Genomic DNA, 22,806 nt, shown 5'->3' with positions numbered 1-22,806 from the left:
TTGTTAAAATAACAAAAAAGTTAGAAGTCATGATCACTGGTGGCATGAAAGGTGGGTGTTTTACGACTACAATTGATTTCAAAGTTTCTACTTGAAGGGGGTCGCTCAACAAAGTGTAGTTGATGTAAAAGTTTCTACCCAAAGAGGGTCACGTTACTTTATAACTAGGGGAAAGGAAGAAATTTTGTAAACTTGACTTTAGTACTACAGCTACAAATTTGAGTGTCGATAAAAGTACAGAGAGCTAAAATCCATAAACATTGTCAAAAGTCAGTAACACTGGATTTCTTATTTATAAATGACTATAACCGAAACATATGATCTAGGCAGCAGCATTTGATTGGTTGGCTTCTTGCTGTTGTTTCCACTGCTCTGGGGTAACAGTTTTCTTTATCGAGAGAGCATGAATCTCTTTCAGTTCCTCCTCTAAGGCAGCATTCACCATTCGATGCCTCTCCAGTAGCCTTTTTCCTTCAAATTGTTCTGATACAATCTCCACTACAAAACTAGCGCCGCACCTAATAGCCACAACACGGAAATTACAAGATTGTAAGATAAAAAAACGGAGGAAGTAAGCAGTGCTATAAGTAGAGGACACGAGGTCTGTAAGTGGAAAGAAACCTACCCTCCAGATGTATCAACCACTTCCTGAAACACAAATATAATACAATTAGAACGGAAATATTCAAGAAAAGTGAGTGTCAAACTCAGTACACCCGTGAAATAGACTCATTATCTATGGTGCATAAAATTTGTTCTGTTAGACGTAACTCCTATGAACTTAGACAAACTATGGCATTATTAAAAGAAGCTAGAATTAACAGACAATCCCTAAACCCTTATAAATAACCCCTTGAAGTTTAACAAATTTTCACGTTAATGCACAACAAGTTCCATATTACAGACCGCATGTGACACGCAAGGGGAAAGCTCTCCGTTGACGTACTGAAAGAAGATTTTGTAATAAAGCAAACCATAATGTTGGCAAAAGTAAATTTTTGTAACAATAAGATTGGACATGTGCGAAAGCTTCAAGATTCAACACTAAATCCAAGGTCACTGCATAAGTCATTCAGACTGTCAATATCTAAGGAAATTCCAAAATTGTTATATGGATTTCTGATAGCCATAGATAATAACAGGTAGCCTGTAGAACATGAAATTTTTAGATTGCATAAAATTTCAATGCATTATCTAAACAACCAAGATCCAACAGATAAGTAGAAGCACCATGAATCATCTACTCTTACGGAATTAAAATAAATATCAAAGTTAATAAACTTAGTAGGAGAAGAAAGTGTATATGTCAATGACTCTTTGATATGTAGAAAAGGTTGCAGTCAGATAAGAAAATGACTACCCTGCATGAGACAGCCTAGTTGGCGAGGGAGATAGTTTGCACAAGATCATTCCGCCTTTGTGCAACAAAAAATTGGAATGTGGATATAACTCGGGAAAAAATGTTACTAATGTTCATTAAAAGGAACAACGAACAAGAACAAAGCAGTATAACTCTATGGAAAAGAAATCACACAGCCAAAGATATATATATTCTGGCGGTACATGTTAAAGATTTGGATATGCTGCATGCCACTTTGCCAAGGACGTGAGCATATAATTGCTAGTTGCGGTACGCTTTTATACTTGCCTTGTGATGCAAGGGTTTCCTTCCCTTCCACACCCATCAAAGAGAAATACACAAAGATACAAAGAAATTGAAGAATTATTAGACACACTGACGTAACGATCCACAATCATCATCATTTGTAGAGTGCAATTGGAGTTCTTTGGGCATTTCCATTCCCACTCCCTCCCAATACTGCTGCAAACCCATTCTCCAGTTGGGCTGCTCCATTTCTCCCCTTCCCATTCCATCTTCATCAACTCCAAATTCCACCCATTACCCATCTTGACTACACTGTCATTTTCTTGACTCTGCAAGAATGGAACTGACACAATTCGCAGGTTAACCACAAATTGCTACCCACAAACCAATCCATTGGTTCTCTAGATAAACCAATCCATTCGGTATTTATGGCTATATAGAAAGTAAGAACCAGATTGGAGAAATTTCTCCACACCACTTTTAAGAGAAGAAATCAAAATTAGTTTCTCCACAAGCTCACAAAATTTTTAGAAATTAACTTATACCTGTATTAATATTAACTTAAACAAAAACTTATTTTAATTTCTATTTTATTTTATTTTTTACTAGAAATGCTTTATAGAAAAGTTGATCCAAACAAGTCTTCAAATTTCTAGGCTCCCTACCAATGCTACGAAAGAAACAATGTTCATAGAGCGAAACCATTCCTGGGATTTGGGTAAAAACAAGAAAGGAGAGCTCAATCGAATGCAGAACTTAAAGAACGGTGAATTTGGACAACTCTTGATAAAGATTAATTAGAACCCAGTAAAGAAAAGGGGACGATCAGCAAACTACAACCTTATTATGTGGCATAGCATGCAAAAAGGTTGAAATGCTTCTTAATTTGATAACTCAAAAGAACAAACAGAGAGATTGGGTTTGAGTGAGCGAAGAGCAGAGTAAGAAGAGGAAAGAGAAGGAAAGGCTTACAAGATGAGAAGGGTTGAGTTTGGCCTTCAAGGATGCTTCAACGTTTTCCTTCGTCACACCCATCTCTCTTCTCTTCTTTTTCGCCCTTCAAATTATTTTCTCTCTTCTTTCACTTTCTCCTTCAAGGAATCAATATATATATATATATATATATATATATATATATATATATATATATATCGCTTCTCTTCTTGCGTTCTCAGTACGCTTATAAAATGAAAGCAGTGATTAAAGTATTAATTTTTTTAAAATGTTCATAAAAGGTAATAATTTTGTGTTTTAGGCAAGACTTTCATTTTCTCCTTTTGAAGCATTTTTAATTAAATTTTGTTGACTAGGTATATTATAATAAATTAATTTTGTCCTTCATATTTTTTCTTGGCGCACATTAATATTATTTTATTCATAGCTTTGCTGGCTGCAGGAGAGTTTACATTTTCCCAACTGTTTTTTAATGTTTTCTCGTTCATAAAAAAATAGATAATTTGTAATAACTAGAATTTACACGTATTCAATTGTTTGTATTTGAAGATCGATTCATACGAATGAAAATAAAAGAGAAGTAAAATGAATGTTATATCTCGTACTCATCTTTAAAGAAAAAATTTATTATTGTTTTTATATTTAAATTGGGTACGAAATCTTTTATCGAATGAACATATAGAAATCTGATGGTTCTATAGAAAGACACAAGATTTGTCTAGTTGGAAAGGACTACACTCATTCATAAATTTCTTTGATACTTTATTTAGTATGACAACTAATAAGTTGTCAAATAGCTCGAAATCTCACTTTCTACGAGAAAACGAAACACATTGAAATTGATTCTTATGTGGTTTGTCAACAACTGCAACAAGGGCTTTTCTGTTAGGGTTCTTAATCCATATAAGCATATAGGTTTTCCCCTTTTTGTAATTAGACATACAAAATCAACAATAAATAATATTTTACTTACGTCTTCTTCCTTCTTTTTATGTTCAAAACTTTTCCTCTTCTAGTGTCACCATGGTTGAGTTGGAGGGAGGTTTCCTTCCAGAGTCTTGCGAAACCCATACGAATCAAACCAATGACAACTACCCAGTTTCCAATTGCACCACACGAACCCAACTTCACAAACTTAAAACCAACATTGTCTTTCAAAAGGACGACAAATCACAACCAAATGCACAACAAAGTTGAACTTTGCAACTTAAATACACCATCAACCACTTATTTACGTATTTGATATGAGTTCAAAACTTTAGCTACCATGACTTGGTTAATGCATGCAGGGAATCTCCATTGTCCATCACTATGGCTTCAAGAATCTCTTCAAGCATCTCTGCATGCTACAGATTCATGCCATGTACAATCCAAAAGTAACAAAATCGCACGTCATGCAGAGTACAAAAGTGAAGGCCAAAATTGTAATATCATATTATGTGATGTGGTTTTTTCCTCTATTCCTCCATACAAGCAAAGAGAACTCTTTTCTCGATCTCGCAAATCCTTCTTTGCACTTTTCTTTAAATCATTATATTTTAATCACAAAACGCATATTAAATCATTATATCTTAATCACAAAACGCATATGTTCTTCCATCCTTCACTATAGTATTAAACCCGAAACAAACGTAAACTTAAAAATTATATGATAGATTTAAATGTTTAAAATTATTATATGAAGTTATCTAGTAAATATGTAGAAATATTTGAAAGTAAATTCATTTAAATTCTTATATTGAAAAACTTCTTTATATAACTTTTATAATATTTTTACTTTTTTTTATCAAAGAAAATCTTGAAACATAATTTGAAGATCTAAAATATTGGTGAAGTGTAGCAAGGAGAGATTGTAAGAAAACCCACATATCTTGATTTAATGTTTACCACACTCTTTAAAATTATTATTGCATTTTAGTAGTAAAAAACTTATCATAAATGTGGTTTATGTAAAAAAAATTTTATCAAGGAATTATATAGTTTATAAAATGAGTAAATATTTTGAAAATACATAGTAATCAGTAGATAGTTTAATGTATAAACGTTTAGATTTAAAAAAATAAATAAATAACATTTTTTTTAATTCATCGTGCATATAAGTTGTGATTCAAGTAACTCTTAAAATGGTTTATTATAATCAAACTTTATTACAATAAAGTGTTTAATAGAAAAATTTAATGTTTTCCGATGGTTTTTTACTTTGAGTTGGTTATCATTGTTATGAGTTGATTTGGACGTTTTTGAAGTGCCCTAAGAGACATACTAGACCTATTACCAGATTGTATGGGATGCTTTAGATGGCATCAAAAAGGTATAATTCACAATCGATGATGGAACACTACACATTTAATTTCGTTCAAAAAGTTAAACCACTAATAAACACAAGATTAAGTGCACTTTAGAAAAGCTTTTTAAAAGATAAATTCACTTGATAATTTTTGTAATAGTGTCAAAATTCCAAATAAAGTATCGCGGGAATGTTTAAGACATCCGCAATATATAGTATATATTATATTCAAAATCATGTTCACAACAATTAAACTTGTGAAGAATTTAAATTTGAGAGTTGTTTCGGTAGATATTTTGTAGGAACGAGAGACTAACCTTTCTGACGTGTCTTCCTTCCTTTCGAAAGCTGGGATCACCTGAGTTGTTTGTCTTTCTTCTGTTTGAGCGTTGTTCGGTTGCCTTCTTGCTCCAAGGGGGAGGTACCTGCAAAAGATACTCGGACGCTCAAGTTAGGCGTGAATTTGAAGAACCTTGGTTCTTAGTTGAGTATTTAGTGAAGGATTATCATTATTGAATGTTTGGATGTTATGAAGTGTGAGTTGAACGTAAGTGGAACGTACTTGGCTTTTAGCCTTGGCCCTGTATTTATAGGTTATCACAAGCCTAATAAAATATAAACAGACTTACCTTAAAATACGGGCGGTTGCTCATAAACAGCTTTATGAATATCTTTAATCAGATATCTTTGATTATTTTAATTTATGATGGGCCTTTGGCCCAATAACAACTAAAGCGTTGGTCCAAACACCATTTGAAGCAGTTGATTAGCGTTGTGGGCTCAATTACGGCCCAATGCCCTTGAAAACCATTTGACCAGGTTAACTATAGCGGATGAACCGAACAGTCCTGAGTGGATGGACCGAACGGTGCTGAATGTTAACCGTTCGATCTCCACTAGGTACGATACATTATGCCCCCAAGTCCGAGTTAAGCGTTCGGCTTTAGCTTAGTTAACTATGAGACTTATGAGTTTGAGGGAGGCTGTTTTTAGTCGTTGTTCACTGCTGTCGAAATGGTGGACTTTATAACTTCTCTTTTGAACTTTTCAATAGGCCGAGCGGCTTATGATGGAAGTTTTTTTTAGAACTTGTTTTTCTTTTCCAAAGAAAAATAATGATCGAATTTGAAATGTCAAAAGAATGTAAATAATTAGACTAACCCATTTTATAAGGTTGAATGGCCAAGCAGGCGAGAGTGCTTTATTAAAGACGCTCAATTGAGAATGATTATTCCTCAGCTCTTGGTGTTCGACCTAGGAGTTCCTGCAGAACTTCCTAGTGAAAGGGCTTTACCTCTCGGCTTTGTGACTTTGACCTATGAGTTCTTCCTAGAGAACGGGCTTCACCATTCGGCTTTATACTAGGATTTCCTGGAAAACTTCCTAATGAGAGGGCTTTACCTCTCTACCGAGAGAGATTTATCTCTCGATCTTCAACATCCTCGAGAGGGATTTACCTCTTGGGCGAGAGGTATTTACCTCTTGGTCTTTGAGCTAGGAGATCTTCTTAGTAAGCGGGCTTTATCGTTCGACTTTATACTAGGAGTTCCTGGAAACATCATAATGGGAGGGTTTTACCTCTCTGCCGAGAGGGATTTACCTCTCGGTCTTCAACATATTCAAGAGGGATTTACCTCTCGGCCGAGAGGTATTTACCTCTCGATCTTTGAGCTAGGAGTTCTTCCTAGTAAACGGGCTTTATCGTTCGACTTTACACTAGAAGTTCCTGGAGAACTTCCTAATGGGAGGGCTTTACCTCTCTGCCGAGAAGGATTTACCTCTCTGCCGAGAGGGATATACCTCTCGGTCTTCAACATCCTCGAGAGGGATTTACCTCTCGGCCGAGAGGTATTTACCTCTCAGTCTTTGGTCTAGGAGTTCTTCCTAGTGAATGGACTTTAACGTTCGGCTTTACACTAGGAGTTCCTGGGGAACTTCCTAATGGGAGGGTTTTACCTCTCTGTCGAGAGGGATTTATTTCTCAGTCTTCAACATCCTCGAGAGGGATTTACCTCTCGACCGAGAGGTATTTACCTCTCGGTCTTTGAGCTAGGAGTTCTTCTTAGTGAACGGGTTTTACCGTTCGACTTTGGGACGTTGACCTAGGAGTTCTTCCTAGGGAACGGACTTTACCGTTCGGCTTTGCACTAGGAGTTCCTGGAGAACTTTCTAGTGAGAGGGCTTTACCTCTCGATGTTATGACTTTGACCTAGGAGTTCTTCCTAGGGAACGAGCTTTATCGTTCGACTTTGCACTAGGAGTTCCTGAAGAACTTCCTAGTGATAGGACTTTACCTCTTGGCGTTGTGATTTGCAGGATCCTATCACCTGCACTGAAGAAATATAACAACTCGAATTTTACATGGTGAGAAAAATAGTAGCCTAACAAACTATTGCATTAATGTCAAAATAAGTTGTTATAAGGTTGGTCGGCCAAGCAAAGAAGAGCGTTCGGTCTTTTGTTGAATGTTTAACGGTCAACGACGAGGAATTCATATTAAGATGTCTTGAATGAACTGTGGGTGCATTATGCTTTGTGACTGAACGGGAGAGAGAGAAAGACCAAGGTCTACTCGAGCTATACCCTAAGGCCATGGAAGGTCGAGCGGTTATGAGGCCGAATGGCCGAGTGACCTGATGCTTGAACACTCGAGGTCATGAAGGCCGAGCAGTTGAGGCCGAAGGGCCGAATACTTGTATGGCCGAATGGCCGAATACATGTGAGGTCGAATGGCCGAGGACCTTTAAGGTTGAATGGCCGAATACGTGCGAGGCCGAATGACTAAATACTTGAGATCGAATGACCGATTACCGATTACCTGTATGGCTAAATGGTCGAGTACGTGCGAGGTCGAATGGCCAAATACCTGAAATCGAATTACTGATTACCTGTATGGCTGAATGACCGAATGTCTATGAAATCGAATGATTGTAAATTCGTAAAAGCTTGTTGACGTTGATGGTTTCTTCTATAGTATCAATATGTAGGAGTGTGGTTGACATGACGATGATGAGAGTGTGCCCTCATTTGGTTCCTTGTAATTTTAAAGAATGTCCCTCGAGCCCACGTTACTAGATATTGCAGTAGACGTTAAATTTGTTAATTTTATAATAATTATAGTGAAGCTAATGAAATTGAGAGAATATTTTTTATACTGAATATAATGAAAACATAAGCTTATTTTTTAAAACTGAGAAGAGATTAACTAGAGAAATACTGTGTATAATTAATACGGAGTACTTGAAAAGTAGAAAAAAAAAATATTCTTTCAACTTGTTTGGACATTTATGGTGCAAAAAGATCATAGTCGCAGAAGTGCTCGGTGAACCACGCAAGTGGAATTTACCTTTTTCAGAAACCAAAGAAGAAAAGGAGAGGCAGACGGAACAAAAACATCAAAAATTAAAAACAGAAAAAAAAAGATGTGTATGAAAATGAGTGGTATCTGTTCTCAAAACGACAGAACAAGAAACATAAAAAGGACAGCTTTGATGGAAAGAAAAAAGAAAAAACCATAATCCGAACCTGAACAGAAGTGATTTCAGAACGGTTCGAAGTGGCAATGGCAGCAAAATCTTTGGGCGTCGGTGTGTCTCTGAGTCACCTCGTCGGTTCCAAGTCGCCACCTAGGCTTTGCGTCTTATCTATCAGATGCTTTGCTAGTAACCCTTCTTCATTTCTCTTCCATTTTCTTTACCGATAAACCAATTTCTTGTGCCATGATTTTTATTCGAAGCCATTTTTCCTTTTGGTAGTTTATGATTTGGTTGCACTTGAAAGTGAACACACTTTTTGCGTATACATGGGGCTTGAAGAAATTGATCAATTTTATTAATTTTTTTTTGGGGGATTGAAATGTAGAGAATGGCGAAAGACCTTGGAAAACTTCGGATGCTAGGCTTGTGTTAGAAGATGGATCAATCTGGAAAGCAAAGTCGTTTGGTGCTTCTGGAACCCAAGTGGGTGAAGTGGTTTTTAATACATCATTGACTGGGTGAGATGAGATGAATTATTGATCATACATCCATTAGGCCTGAATATGGATATATATGGATGTTTAAAGTTAACTTTTTTAAATATACTGCAGGTATCAAGAAATTCTAACAGATCCTAGTTATGCTGGTCAATTTGTGCTGATGACAAACCCGCATATTGGTAATACCGGTGTAAATTTTGGTGAGTATTTAAATTCAAGTCTCTTGAATCTTGGTTCTTGGAAGTTGTCTAAAACTTTCCTTTTGATGCTCTGACTGCCAGATGATGAGGAATCAAGAAAGTGCTTCCTTGCTGGTCTAGTAATTAGAAGTTTAAGTATCAGGTTAATTTACATGGTCCAGAAAAGATTTTCACTGATTGAACTTCACTTTTTACTATGCTTACTTCTTGTTTGTCCTTGTAATAAATCTATGTAGTACCTCAAGCTGGAGATGTGTAGAAACACTAGGTGATTACTTATCAGAAAGGAATATCATGGGAATTTGTAAGTAATCTATACGAATGTATAAACCCTGCAAGTGTTACTTCGATAAATTCCTTTGTAGCTTAAGGTTTTGGCTTTAACTTTGGTGATACTTTGTGATGCAACAGATGATGTTGACACACGGGCTATCACACGCAGATTACGGCAAGATGGCAGCCTCATTGGTGTGTTGAGTACTGACAATTCTATAACAGATGAGGAACTACTTAAGATGTCTCGTTCTTGGGACATTGTTGGTAAGAATATGAATCTGAGACTCTAAAAACATCTTAGATGTGGAAGCGTGTGACTGTTGTTTCATTTTTCAGGTATTGATTTAATAAGTGGAGTATCATGTGAAACTGTGCATGAATGGGTTGATAAAACAAAGCAAGAATGGGATTTTAGTTCAAGAGGGAGTGGAGAGACTTTCCATGTAAGTGTTAGAAAGAAGCATTCTTTAGGCACTTTCTCATTCCTTTTGCTACCCCAAAGCATGCATTGATTTATATATAATGTGGTGAATGAATCACAGGTTGTTGCTTATGATTTTGGAATCAAGCATAATATACTTAAGCGCTTGGCGTCTTATGGCTGTAAAATCACTGTTGTACCATCGACTTGGCCAGCAACAGAAACTTTGAAGATGAATCCTGATGGGGTGCTCTTCAGCAATGGCCCTGGAGATCCATCTGCTGTTCCTTATGCGGTGGAGACAGTAAAGAAAATTCTGGGAAAGGTGCCTGTATTTGGAATTTGCATGGGCCATCAATTGCTAGGTCAGGCTTTAGGAGGAAAAACCTTTAAGATGAAATTCGGTCATCATGGAGGGAATCATCCTGTTCGTAACCTTCGAACAGGTCATGTTGAAATTAGTGCTCAGGTATGCGATCTAATGAACTTTCTACCCTAATTCCGTGAACCTTATAGTAACATTTGATCTGAAAAAAATGGCAGAACCACAACTATGCCGTTGACCCTGCCACATTGCCAGAAGGAGTGGAAGTTACACATGTTAATCTTAATGACGGAAGTTGCGCAGGCCTTGCTTTCCCTGCTCAAAGACTAATGTCTCTTCAATACCATCCAGAAGCCTCCCCAGGACCCCATGATTCTGATTACGGTATGAAACATAAACTGCTGCTATTATTATTTCACTTACATTCGTTACAAATCTTATGAAATATCAAACACTGCTATTATTGTTGTTCATCATGCAGCTTTCAGGGAGTTTACGGAATTAATGAAGCAGCAGAAGACCAAGAAATCTGAACCCAAACCATCTACAGTATCTGATGCATAACCATTAAAGACAATTGATAATCAGCTCTCAAGAAACAAGTTTTAGTATATTAGTTAAGGTATGTTCAATTATTTACCCTCTAGGAGGGTGAATTAGCTTTCATGTACTCTGCTTCTGATTCAAGACCGAAGATTGTGTAATTATTTTAAACCAATAAAACAATGAGAAACAATTTTTACTCTGCCATCGACTGATAGCATAGAGAGAACCAGCAATTTGTTTTAATTCTTGCGACAAAAATTACTCAGAACAGAGAATTATACTTGGAATAAAACTAAAATTCGAAAATGCAAGAGACAAATATTTGAAAATCAAAATTATCTGACATGATTAAGTACACAAGGGTGTGTCATTGGAAGAAGTCACCAACTCCAGATTCTAAGATGCACACATAAAAACTACGAAGGACTGAAGAAAAACACACAAACCCTAAAACCAAAAAAAAAAACCGCGAGGTTTAAAACTAAGCCCTTTCGCCTCTGATTCTTCGAGCAAGTTGAATGTCCTTAGGCATGATGGTGACCCTCTTAGCATGAATAGCGCAGAGGTTAGTGTCTTCAAAGAGTCCGACCAGGTAAGCCTCAGCCGCTTCCTGAAGAGCCGAAACCGCACTGCTCTGGAACCTCAGATCAGTTTTGAAGTCCTGAGCGATTTCACGAACTAAACGCTGAAAGGGGAGCTTTCGGATCAGAAGCTCTGTGCTCTTCTGGTACTTCCTGATTTCCCTCAGAGCCACGGTTCCTGGCCTGAACCTGTGGGGCTTCTTCACTCCGCCGGTTGCCGGGGCAGACTTCCGAGCAGCCTTTGTGGCTAGCTGCTTCCGGGGAGCCTTGCCGCCGGTGGACTTGCGAGCCGTTTGCTTGGTACGGGCCATTTGGAAGTTCTGGAAGGGTTATGTATTGGTTAGTAGAAGAGCTGAGAAGCTTGCAAACGACTCTGATATGAATGAAGAAGCAGAGGGGGTTCAATTATATAGCTGAGACTCTCAAATTTTGGAGGGAGGAATTTTGCATTTAAGCGCTTTGGATTTGTAGTGATCCGTGTGCGACTGGATCCAACGGTCAACATTCCGTCTTGACGTATCACGCGGATTCATGATTTCCATTTTTTAGCTTTCCTTTTAGGCTTTTTTGCTCGAGAAGTATTATCGAGTTTTCGGGTTCCTTGGGAATATCGGTCCCTTTACTTTGGTAAAAAGGATTTTACTTTAGCCCGTAAAATTATTGAAATCATAACTTTAAGCTGGTTTAAATAAAATTCTCGAGTATTTTAATTTGTCTATGGTATAGGATACATATTTTTCTACATAACGGGCAGATATTTGAAATATTATATTAAATATATAATAATTAATTTCAATTAGACTATAAAGTTTTTTGTTAATTAATAATCTATTTAGTTTAATGTTTTTATATGTAAACAATATATCAAAAGGATAAATGGTTAAGAAAACAAAAGATAGATAATAATAAATAAAAATTGGTTTCAAAGGACTGTAAGAATAAAAAATTACTGAGTTTCAAAAGAAAAAATATTAAAAAATACAAAAACTTTATATTATGTTATATATATATATATATATATATATATATATAGTTAACTACAGAATGTTTGACAGAAGAGAGAAAAAATTATATTCAAAATTCTTAAAAATCGTAAATCCCCAAATTTTAATACTTCTAAAAGACAAAGTTATGTACTATTATTACAAAAATATTTATGTTACTGTTATTACGGAATTTTTATTTTGTTTTTAATTTTAATTATTTTATAAAAGTAAACTCGTATTTTGTTCATGGGAACTTTTATTCGAACTAGACAAGATTAATTTTCTAAATATTAAGCTTTTGACGAAACTTAATCAAAATTTACTCTAGAAAAAATATTGATTACTGATAAATGTTTAAAATAATTTTTGTATTCAAGACATTTTTTTTTGTTGGCATGAGTGATTAATCTCATAAAATTAGGAACATTTATTGTAATTGTTGTCAAATCGCGTATATTAAAGGATACACTTATGTTTAGCCAGGAGCATAATGAATGGGCTAGAAAAGCTCCTAAAATTCCTCTTCCCTATATATATTTATACTCTGTAAATGAGTCAATAAAAATACTAAGGTGAATAAAATACCTTCTGTTTTAACATGGTATCAAGAGCATAATCTTGAGACCCAAACAGCTCTAAATAGATGGGTGATTCATCCGAAATGGAGATTCTTCAGCGAATGGCGATTCCACGGTGCGGCCATCAAACGCTTCTGCTGCCGAGTCCATTTGGGAAAATTTTACGGCCAAAATGACGGAGGCTTTATCAAAAGCACAACTCACATCACAATCGTCAATCTCTGATTCTTCAACAATACTGATCAACATCAAGTTGGATGGTTCCAACTATGCCCTATGGTCTCAGGTGGCTGAGATGTAGATCTCAGGCAAAGACAAACTGGGATATATTGATGGATCTTTTCCTCCGCCATCGAAAACTGATTTCGCATTCCGTAAATGGCGAACTGAGAAGCAATAGTGAAAGGATGGTTGATCAACTCAATGGATCCTTCACTGGTGGGGAATTTCATCCACTTTCCAACCGCTAAAGAGGTGTGGGATGACATTGGTATGACATACTTTGATGGATCTAATACATTACAAGTTTATAACCTTCGACGGAAGGTAACCCGGATGTGGCAGAAGGGGGGATTGATTGAAAAATATTATAATGATCTATAAGGGTTGTGGCGTGAGATAGATTTTCGACGTCCTAATCCCATGGAATGCGCGAGAGATATACAAAAATACAATGCTTTGCTACAGGAGGAAAGAGTTTATATCTTTCTCGATGGATTGGACGACCGACTTGATAAGATTCGAAGTGACATACTCCAACTGAAGCCATTTCCCACGATCGAGCAGGCTTATGCATATGTTCGAAGAGAGGACACTCGTCAGATCGTGATGACATATGGGGTAGAGAATATAACAAGTGGTGAGGTTATGGCCACTAAAGGCTCAAAAGTTGGTCAACAGCCAACACTAGTGGCTGGGAAACACAACTTCATCTTGAAGTCAAAAGGTCCATTTGATGGAGGAAAGTGTACACATTGTGGAAACGCTAGACACGCTCGTGATACTTGTTTCAAGTTACATGAGTATCCAGAATGGTGGCATGAGTTGCAAGCTAAGAAGAAAAAAGAAACCACTTCACTAGAGGAAGGCACTGGTAAAGTTGCGGTAGTCACTGCCGAGTCTTAATTGTCGCTTATTCTTATGACCAGCTCCTCCGTCTCAATGGAACTAGGTAACTGCGGTCAAGTTTTTTGTAGTTCTAAGTCTCAGGATGCAAGTGCATGGATTATTGACTCTGGGGCAACAGACCATATAACTTTTGATCCCACGGGCTTCTCCCATGCAACCCCACCACGTAGGACTTGCATTGCAAATACAAATGGAGTTACATACCCGGTCACAAGTGGAGTTATATGATGCCATTTATATACAAATTCATGCCCAAGGAACCATATTTAGTAAAACTCATGGTAGAAAAACAACATTAGTAACAAAGGCAAAATAAGTGGATACTTCAGGTAAAATTTTTGCACAGACAGGTCAACTACGAAGATGACACTCATTTTGGAGTGCCTAATTAATTTCATATTATTTTTTGAACTTCTAGGTGATGTGGACATAATTATGATGCCATTTAAATAAAATTTCATGGCCAAGGAACCATATTTAGTAAAACTCATGGCAGAGAAACAACAGTGGTAGTAAAGACAAAATAAGTGGGTACTTCAAGTAAAGTTTTTGCACAGATGGGTCAACTACGAAGATGACACTCATTTTGGAGTGACTAATTAATTTCATATCATTTTTTAAACTTCTAGGTGATGTGGACATAATTATGATGTCATTTTTATATAATTCCATGGCCAAGGAACCATATTCAGTAAAACTCATGGTGCAGAAACAACACTGGTAGCAAAGACAAAATAAGTGGGCACTTCAGGCAAAGTTTTTGCAAAGACAGGTCAACTACGAAGATGACACTCATTTTGGAGTGCCTAATTAATTTCTCATAATTTTTTCAACTTATAAGTGATGTGGAAACAATTATGATGCCATTTTTATAGAATTTCATGGCCAAGGAACCATATTTAGTAAAACTCATGGTGCAGAAACAACACTGGTAGCAAAGGCAAAATAAGTGGGTACTTCAGGCAAAGTTTTTGCACAAACAGGTCAACTATGAATATGACACTCATTTTGGACTGCCTAATTAATTTCTCATAATTTTTTCAACTTATAAGTGATGTGGAAACAATTATGATGTCATTTTTATAGAATTTCATGGCCAAGGAACCATATTTAGTAAAACTCATGGTGTAGAAACAACACTGGTAGCAAAGGCATAATAAGTAGGTACTTCAGGCAAAGCTTTTGCACAAACAGGTCAACTACGAAGATGACACTCATTTTGGAGTGCCTAATTTATTTCTCATCATTTTTTCAACTTATAAGTGATGTGAAAACAATTATTATTTTAGGCAAATGTATTTTCTTTAAACTTAATGGACATTCAACTCATGTTGACGCATTCATTGCCCATTAACCCAATTTTTTTTCATCATTCTTTCTACATAGAACCTTATACGTACAAGATTTCATAAATAATTGCATCCAAATTTAGTAGGAAATGCAGTGCAAACATTTTAAACATTGATCATTCTGATCTTCAAACACCCCTTACAAAGTTTTTGTGACAATTTTTTCTCTAATATTAATTTTATATTTTCAGGTATAACAAGTTGAAAGAGCACTATATCAAATCCAATTTTTAAACAATTTAAGATAGGATATTTTAAATCTATTTAAATTGATAATAAAAAACTATAATTACAAATTGTAAGTTTTTAAACAAAAGTAAAAACACTTTTGAAAAAAAAAATTGGTTAAGGTTAAGTTACAACAAATTTAAAAATTTGTATCCAGATTTGATAATTATAACTACTATGAAAACAAAATTTGAATATAATATATTAGATAACTAAGAAAATTCAATATTTTACCAAAATAGAAAAGATAAACAAGACGTATAAGAAGTGTCCATACAGTGTATTTTAGATATTTAAGATATTTTAGTGAGTAAATAAAAAAATCAAAAATTTTTATATAATTCCACAAAGCCTCAACGCTTAATGATAATTAATTATTACACATTACTTTGTAGTCCATTACATATATAAATATATGTACCCACAAAAACTAATCACTAAAAGGACAAAGATTGTAAGCTATATCAAGAACATGGTACATCTATAGTTGAAAATTTCTACTACAAAAATGATTCTAAGACCTCATTTATTAGATTAATTTTTGCTGCAACAGGACTGTAATACGAGTGTTGATCCATGAAACAAAGAATTCAGTGCCTGACAATCATTAATTAACCAGCACTGGCTCAGTTCTTCTCAGCCTCATTCTGAAGCACTTTGAACAGCTCGTTATATGGCAGGTGTAGTTTTCAAAACTCTGATTAATAATCTGAGATTCAGAGAGCAATACTTAAGATTACCAATAACAGAAGAACCCACAATAATATGAGCACACAATATTGGTAGAGTTTCCTACATAAAGTTCGCAATAAAACTACTTACCAAGCATGAGAGACAACGTCAAATCAAAACATTGATAAATTCAGTAGGACTTGAGTTTCAAACTTGATTTATTGGTAGAGTTCAGAGAAAAAATAAATAAAATAAATAATAAGCCAAGTGAATAAATAAACAAAGCCAATATCCTGAGAACAATGACTGCTTGATGAAGTTAAAGAAGTTAAAGAAGTTAAAGAAGACATTGCATCTCTATTAAATCATTATGGGCACTGTTGATAATAAATCCAGTATGACCACTGGGTTAATTTTCTATATCTTATATCATATACAAGCAACCTTCATAATCCAATAAATCATGTTTGTATTCATGATTAATTACCAATTATGTTTTCAGGCAAAATATCTAGAAGAAATATTTTTCAATAACATATTATACCAATAGCAACATGTAACCTTCAAATAGAATATCAACAGAGAAAAAAAATGCCTTCATAGCAATATACAAATTATTATCATAAACATTTTCACTAAAAACGTTCAAAGCTTATTAAGTTTTTACAACAAATCAGTACCTGATTGTACCTCTCTTTTTTAAGTTTTTACAACAAATCAGTACCTGATTGTACCTCTCTTTTTTCCTTTCGGCCTGCGCAATAAAATCTTTAGTAAGAGATTAGAGGGTAAAAATACATAATAAACTCTAAAGCTAAAAAGCCTAATGGACAACAAAAAATGAGACACACAAAAGTGACGCTACAAACTACCGGCGACACTCTGGCGGACTGCAAATTATGACAACGGAAAGCGACGCTTCTGGGAAGAGGCACGAAAATGGTTGGGTGGGAGGAAGGCGCACGAACGTTGATACTGCGGAACAGCAAAAACGCGTCTTTTTCAGTGGCCGTTGCAATCAAAGCTTTGAACGATGTCGGTCACCGGAACAGACAATACTTCCTCAGGCGGCACTCCGGCGAACAACGAAAATGGGTGGATGGGAGGAAGTGGCACTCTCTCTAGGAACGACGACACTCCCGACAATGGGTGACTAGATGGGAGGAAGCGACACTCTCTCTACGAACGACGGCACTACAACGACACTTCGATATCAGTGGGTGGAGAAAAGATGGTACTTTCTTTAGGTTTCGCGCGCTCTCTCTAAGCTTCGGTTCTCTCTCTAACCAAGTCTCATATTCAAAATCTAAATTGTGAAAATGAACCCCAAATGAACCAAACCTCATATTCAAAAGTCTGCCCCAAATTTGTTTCCATGTCATTATTCTTTTTAGATATTGATTTCATGGGCACTGCTCACATTTAAACACTGTGTCCCATATCTAAATATTGTTAAAAAGTTGTTGTTCAAGTATCATTTTCCAAACAAATATTCCTCGTAAATATTGTAGAGATAAAACGTCTATTCTCAGTATGTGTCATACGCTTCCCATGTAAACTGTAGCATCTTGCACCATCAAAGGCAAAATTAGCGTCTGATTATGCTCTGTAAACGAGTTTTCAGCAATGAATGTAACTTGTTCTTTAATCGGGGAGGTTTTAAAGTATGATTCAGTATAATGTATATTTTTAAATTATATCCAAGAACACAAGGTGAACAACATACTGCAAAATGAAAAAAAAAGAAAGATAAGTTTTGATATCTGTCCCTGGAGTTCTGATTTGGAAACAAGAGAACAAAATAATCAGTAAAGTTATGAATTTCAAAAAGAAACAAAGAAGGCATTTGGAGTGGCTTCATGTAAACGAAAGAGGCGAGTAAGATTTAGTTTCTAATATTTTTACAACAAACAGAGATTATCATAAACTGCAGCAATGATAATATTAAGAATAATACAGAAAATTATGGGGCATTGTCAAGGAGAAGCTTGACACGGGAAAATGTTGTCCATTTCACCATTTCCAGAAAACATTAGAACCACACTTGTATTTGTCCTTTCCTTCACATTCTAGCTCCAAATCATCAGAAAGAAAAGGCACTTTCTGCGTTCATCAAAGGAAACCAGAGTAAAATTTTGAATCAGTGTTTGATAAAGATCACAGTAAAAGAAAAAAGTTAAAAATTGTTTTCTATATATACTGTTTAAAAGCTTACGAAAAGAAAGTTTAAAAGTACCTTTTGCTTAGCTAGATCTTGGCAACCGGTGAAGTTCTCAGGGAACTTGCAAGTGCCAAATTCCACAGTGTATGCTCTTGCAAAGTTGGCTCCAGTGGTGGCTAACCTTTTCTTGTCATTAAGTTCCTGTAGCAATTATCCATTAGAAACTAGTTGAATTCCGATGGCATGAAAAAGAGAAATTAAGGGTTTGAAAAGACCTTGTTGGTCTTGCTCTTTTCAAGGTATTCTTCAATTATTCCTGCATTGGCTGAAGAGTTGGAAGCAGCAGCTGCAGCAGTGAAAAGGGTAGCTGCTAAGTAGACAAGGGAACTTCTTCTTCCTTGGTTTGATTCAGATTCCGTAACCTTTGCTTGATGAGCCTTGATCACAGGCAACTTGAGAGCCGAAGCCTGTGGAGATGCAACAGAAGGCATGGAGGTGAGCTTGGCATTGAGGTCGGAGCATCCTGATCTGGCATAGTTACAGGCCAAGACACTGGAGTTCATGGCAGACATCGTGATGCAATTACTTTTCTGGTTTTGATCAAACTTCAAAAGAAAACCAGGTTGATTTGCAAGACCAAAAGCCAACTCAAATTGTGTGCTTCTTAATCCTAGTGGCTCTATTTTTTTGGTTTTTTTATTTTACTTTTGTTGTGTTGTTTGAGGCTGAGGATTTGTGATAAGGAGTGGATACGATAAGTGTAACGTAATTTAAGGTTGTGGTTGGAGTGTGGATAAGGTGCGATTGCCTCACTCCTTATTGGCATATCTTGCTTTTGTGACACTTCAGCTTCTCGTGGTTGGTATCTCTGGCCCCACTTCAAAATTCTCACCTCTTATCTAGTCTTCATGTATTTCAATTACTTTTATATATATATATATATATATATATATATAAATTAACTTACATAAATTAATTTTAAAATCTGAATATTATTTAAAAAACGTTTAAGAAGTTGTTTATATAGCAGATGTATAAAGAAGTGATTTGTTTTGTTAGGTTCCACAAAGTAATGGGGTTCTTCTATATTTTTAAACAGTATTGGGCTTAAAATCATGCCAGAAGCCCAAGACGAGCCCAAAGCAATTTATGATGTGGACAAACAAAAAGTTCCCCGGCCCATTTGTGCCTGCAAGAACCTCCATTATCATTTAACAGAAAGAAAGAGAAAGTGGGATTTTTGAAACCTATTGGGTGAAAAGAGTAATCCCGGTCACTGATACTCAAATTTATAAATAAGTTATATTTTTTATTTATGATAAAAAACTATTTTAGATAGTAATAAATTTTAGTTTATAAAATTATATCCTGGTTTATATATAATGATTAATTATTTGGATCTCTAAAATTATTAATTATTTAATAATATTTTTATAGTGATAGTATTACATCACTTATATTTGTTTACATAAATCTTTGTTTACTGGTTATCTCTTTCGAAGATTAAAGAGAGTTAGTATAAAACTTAACCCTTTTAATTGAATGAATTTTAAAACACTTTCAATTAACAACTTTACATCAGCGTAATCCGAATCAGGAATAGATAACATATTTTCAGCCCTAATAATTACTATTACTCATATATAAAGTGAAATAAAACAAAATGTTAAAAGGAAACATAATCCTAAACAATATCTATTTTAAAAACTTCTCTGAACCCATTTTTCAAAAAGCAAAAAGTTAAAGTATATTCACCAATTTAAATTAAACCCATTGCGATCTTAACCAATCAATTTGATCTGGCCGTGATTGCTTTAGACAATTAATCTCACTCATAGAACAAGTGGGATACATGCATAGAAACATACCTTACGAAAATAAATCTTACTTAATTAGTGAATTATTGTCATATTTAACTTGAACTTGCTTTTTCTTTATTTCTCTCTCTCTCTTCTATTTTATTTGTATGAATTTATTTTTGGCTTTCCCGGTTTTCTGGTTTTCTTACCCTCTGATTTGTTCTTACATAGTTCATAGCAAGAACATTCAATATATAACATATTACCCTAAAAATTTGCTACAACGCTGTAAAATGCTATGATCAAAGCATATGTCATGCGTTGAACTTCAACAGCAAATCAAAATCCAGCCACTTAGATGGTATATATGTATGTATGAGTTTTATGATACACCATTTCCCTTTTAGTGCATTTATTTGATTGGAACTTGATTAGTGGTTTCTGCATCAGCTTCCATTTATTTATCATTCATGCTCTATGAACTGGATAAAGTATGCAGCTTTCTGTTTTTCTTTACTTAGTTGTTAACAGCAACAGGACGTTTTCTTATTCACTTGTAGCATTTTGCAATCAAATCTAAATCCAAAGTGATTCTTAGATTACTGCCGCTAATTGAAGAACTGAGATTAAAGCAAGATCAATCGAATCTTGGTGGTTTAACTGTTTCTGAAATTTAAAAAGCATTGGTGTGAGCAGCAATGCCACTGGCAATAATCTTCTTGTGATTGTCCTACAAATTTTGTTGGCTGAGACAGATTAACGTGATGTTTAATCACCGTTTTATATGAATTTCAAATGAAACCCTTCCATTAAATAATGGACTAGAAATATTTGGTAGGTTGCTTTACGCACTAAAATATTGATATCAAATACTCTTTTCCACTTAATGTGTATTTTTTAATTGTATAAAAATGAAGTGGTGGAATGCATCTGCAAAATATTGCCGATCTGGTTCATTGGATTAAGCAATTATTGGTGAACTTCAGACTGAGAAAGAGTGTTCCATTTGTTTCATTCAACTTGGTTTTAGTTTATTAAACACTCGGTGTTTTAGTTAAGTGGAAATAATAATGATGAAAAAAGTTGGTGACCATAAAAAGTAAACACACGTGTTTTCTCTTATCTTGGTCTACAGTAATTCACTTTTACCTTTGAATTAAATTGCGTGAAAACACTAGAAATAAGAACTTGATAATATCATTGAAAAGAATGCAGTAACAAAAAATTAACTAGTATATCTTACATTTGAGGTCAAAACAAAGCAACAGAAAGTTTCAAAACATTATATCTGAGGATTGATTATGGTTGATCGGTTCTAATACTAGAGTAATTAGCTAGCATAGTTCCCTATAGTTACGCTCCAAAGCTTCATGTTCCAGTGGTTGGATCCTTACAATGGTCTGTGGCACTGGTGGCTGGGATCCAACAATTTTCTTACAAGTCTCAATGAGGCACTGTCTGCACTTGGGGCATGATGAGTGAGAGCTAAGCCATCTGTCAATGCAGCGAACGTGGAAACCATGGTTGCATTTTGGCAGAATGCGTAGCTTATCACCAGTGACAAACTCTGAGAGGCATATCACACACTCGGTGTCCAAACCTGGGAGTTTGAACTCTGTTGAGTAGCTGACGGTGGGAAAAGTCTTGAGGGCTTTCTTCTTGATTCCTGTGTTGGCCAAACGTGATGAAGAGTTGGTGACAGTTGAAGGGTCGTTGATGACTATGTTTGAGCATCTCAAGACACACTTTATGATAGAGTTCAAGCCGAGTGAGCAAATGACAGCACACAAGAGCACAGCGAGTATCATGACAACATTTGCATCGAAGTCACGACCTTTGAAATAGGAGTCTGTTGAGTTGTAAGTGATGGAATCTGAGGATTTGGGCAAGTCAGCTACGTTGATTGATTGATGAACTGGGTTTTGAAGGAGTAACTTTCTTGAGCTTGAGTCCATGAGAAGGTCATGAAGCAAATGTGAAGTAAAGGAAGCTGAAGCATACATGTTTGATGGTATCTTCAAGAAGAGTTAGTTTTTGGAGCTTGAGGTTGGTTATAGGTCTTAGGCAATTATAGCTATATATATAGAGAGAGACAGGGGAAGTTGGCACAGTAGGGTATAACATATGATTATGATATATCTAAGTAGTAGCTTTGTTTGATTAGAAAATGAAAGTATTTTTGTTGTTTGATGAGTGGGGATGGGTTTAGAATATTCCTAAGGGTTTTTGACAAGGAGTGAAAATTAGACTTTTTATCTTGGTTGTTAGAGATGATAGACTAGAAGCATATGATGATATATGGAACATCCACTGAGAGAGCCTTTTGTATATTATTTTATTTCCACTTTAGACCAAGTAAGATATGCCAAGTGTAACAGTGAGTCCATGAATGAGTTGTGAAGCTTGGTGAAGATGAATTGAAATAAGGTATCCTTCAAGATTTGATTCAATGTTCATATTTTAGGTCCTGAGAGAAAAAAGTGGCTAGCATATAAAAGAAGTTCAGTATATGGTTTTGTTTTCACTGGTCGATTTTCTTTGAACCAAATCTTGTTCAAAACTGATCTGAAAAAAGTTAAAAAATCTCTATTTATTTTATTACAAAACTTTAATTAAATTTTACAATATAAAATTTTAATTAATTTTTAAAAATGATATTTTCAAACACATGAAAAGAAGCATGGAGTTTAGTTAAAATATTATTAGATTAATTATAATAAAATTCACACTAAT

At 35.3% G+C, this 22,806-nt stretch overlaps 4 protein-coding genes and 1 pseudogene across 4 annotated transcripts; 1 reads left to right on the top strand and 4 right to left on the bottom strand.

Annotated features, from left to right (window-relative positions):
* Window positions 1-172: 172 nt before the first annotated feature.
* LOC124841579 (BolA-like family protein) lies at window positions 173-2,714 on the bottom strand. Its single transcript, XM_047317873.2, has 3 exons — window positions 2,579-2,714; window positions 626-648; window positions 173-518 (listed from the first exon to the last, which is right to left on the bottom strand). Exons 1-3 carry the CDS (start codon window positions 2,639-2,641, stop codon window positions 323-325), a joined length of 282 nt encoding a protein of 93 aa, XP_047173829.1. The 5' UTR covers window positions 2,642-2,714; the 3' UTR covers window positions 173-322.
* A 5,545-nt stretch (window positions 2,715-8,259) lies between these two features.
* Window positions 8,260-10,795, top strand: LOC124841576 (carbamoyl phosphate synthase small chain, chloroplastic-like). Its single transcript, XM_047317870.2, has 10 exons — window positions 8,260-8,509; window positions 8,709-8,841; window positions 8,935-9,023; window positions 9,105-9,165; window positions 9,260-9,327; window positions 9,435-9,563; window positions 9,636-9,742; window positions 9,842-10,189; window positions 10,264-10,429; window positions 10,527-10,795. Exons 1-10 carry the CDS (start codon window positions 8,410-8,412, stop codon window positions 10,607-10,609), a joined length of 1,284 nt encoding a protein of 427 aa, XP_047173826.1. The 5' UTR covers window positions 8,260-8,409; the 3' UTR covers window positions 10,610-10,795.
* A 102-nt stretch (window positions 10,796-10,897) lies between these two features.
* LOC124841577 (histone H3.2) lies at window positions 10,898-11,565 on the bottom strand. The gene has a single exon (XM_047317871.2). It carries the CDS (start codon window positions 11,481-11,483, stop codon window positions 11,073-11,075), a length of 411 nt encoding a protein of 136 aa, XP_047173827.1. The 5' UTR covers window positions 11,484-11,565; the 3' UTR covers window positions 10,898-11,072.
* Window positions 11,566-17,975: 6,410 nt separating this feature from the next.
* Window positions 17,976-18,975, bottom strand: PSAN (photosystem I reaction center subunit PSI-N, chloroplast, putative / PSI-N, putative (PSAN)). Its single transcript, XM_047317869.2, has 3 exons — window positions 18,550-18,975; window positions 18,350-18,475; window positions 17,976-18,216 (listed from the first exon to the last, which is right to left on the bottom strand). The coding sequence occupies exons 1-3, from the start codon at window positions 18,844-18,846 to the stop codon at window positions 18,127-18,129; spliced, it is 513 nt and encodes a 170-aa protein (XP_047173825.1). The 5' UTR covers window positions 18,847-18,975; the 3' UTR covers window positions 17,976-18,126.
* Window positions 18,976-21,297: 2,322 nt separating this feature from the next.
* Window positions 21,298-22,449, bottom strand: LOC124841580 (RING-H2 finger protein ATL78 pseudogene; annotated as a pseudogene).
* Between the last annotated feature and the right edge of the window lie 357 nt (window positions 22,450-22,806).

This window comes from Vigna umbellata, chromosome 1 (genome assembly GCF_029865625.1).
Source record: "Vigna umbellata cultivar VRB3 chromosome 1, Vumbellata_1.0, whole genome shotgun sequence".
Taxonomy (NCBI): Eukaryota; Viridiplantae; Streptophyta; class Magnoliopsida; order Fabales; family Fabaceae; genus Vigna; species Vigna umbellata.
Note: the sequence above shows the minus strand (reverse complement) of the source record. Positions and strands in the feature narration are given on the sequence as shown.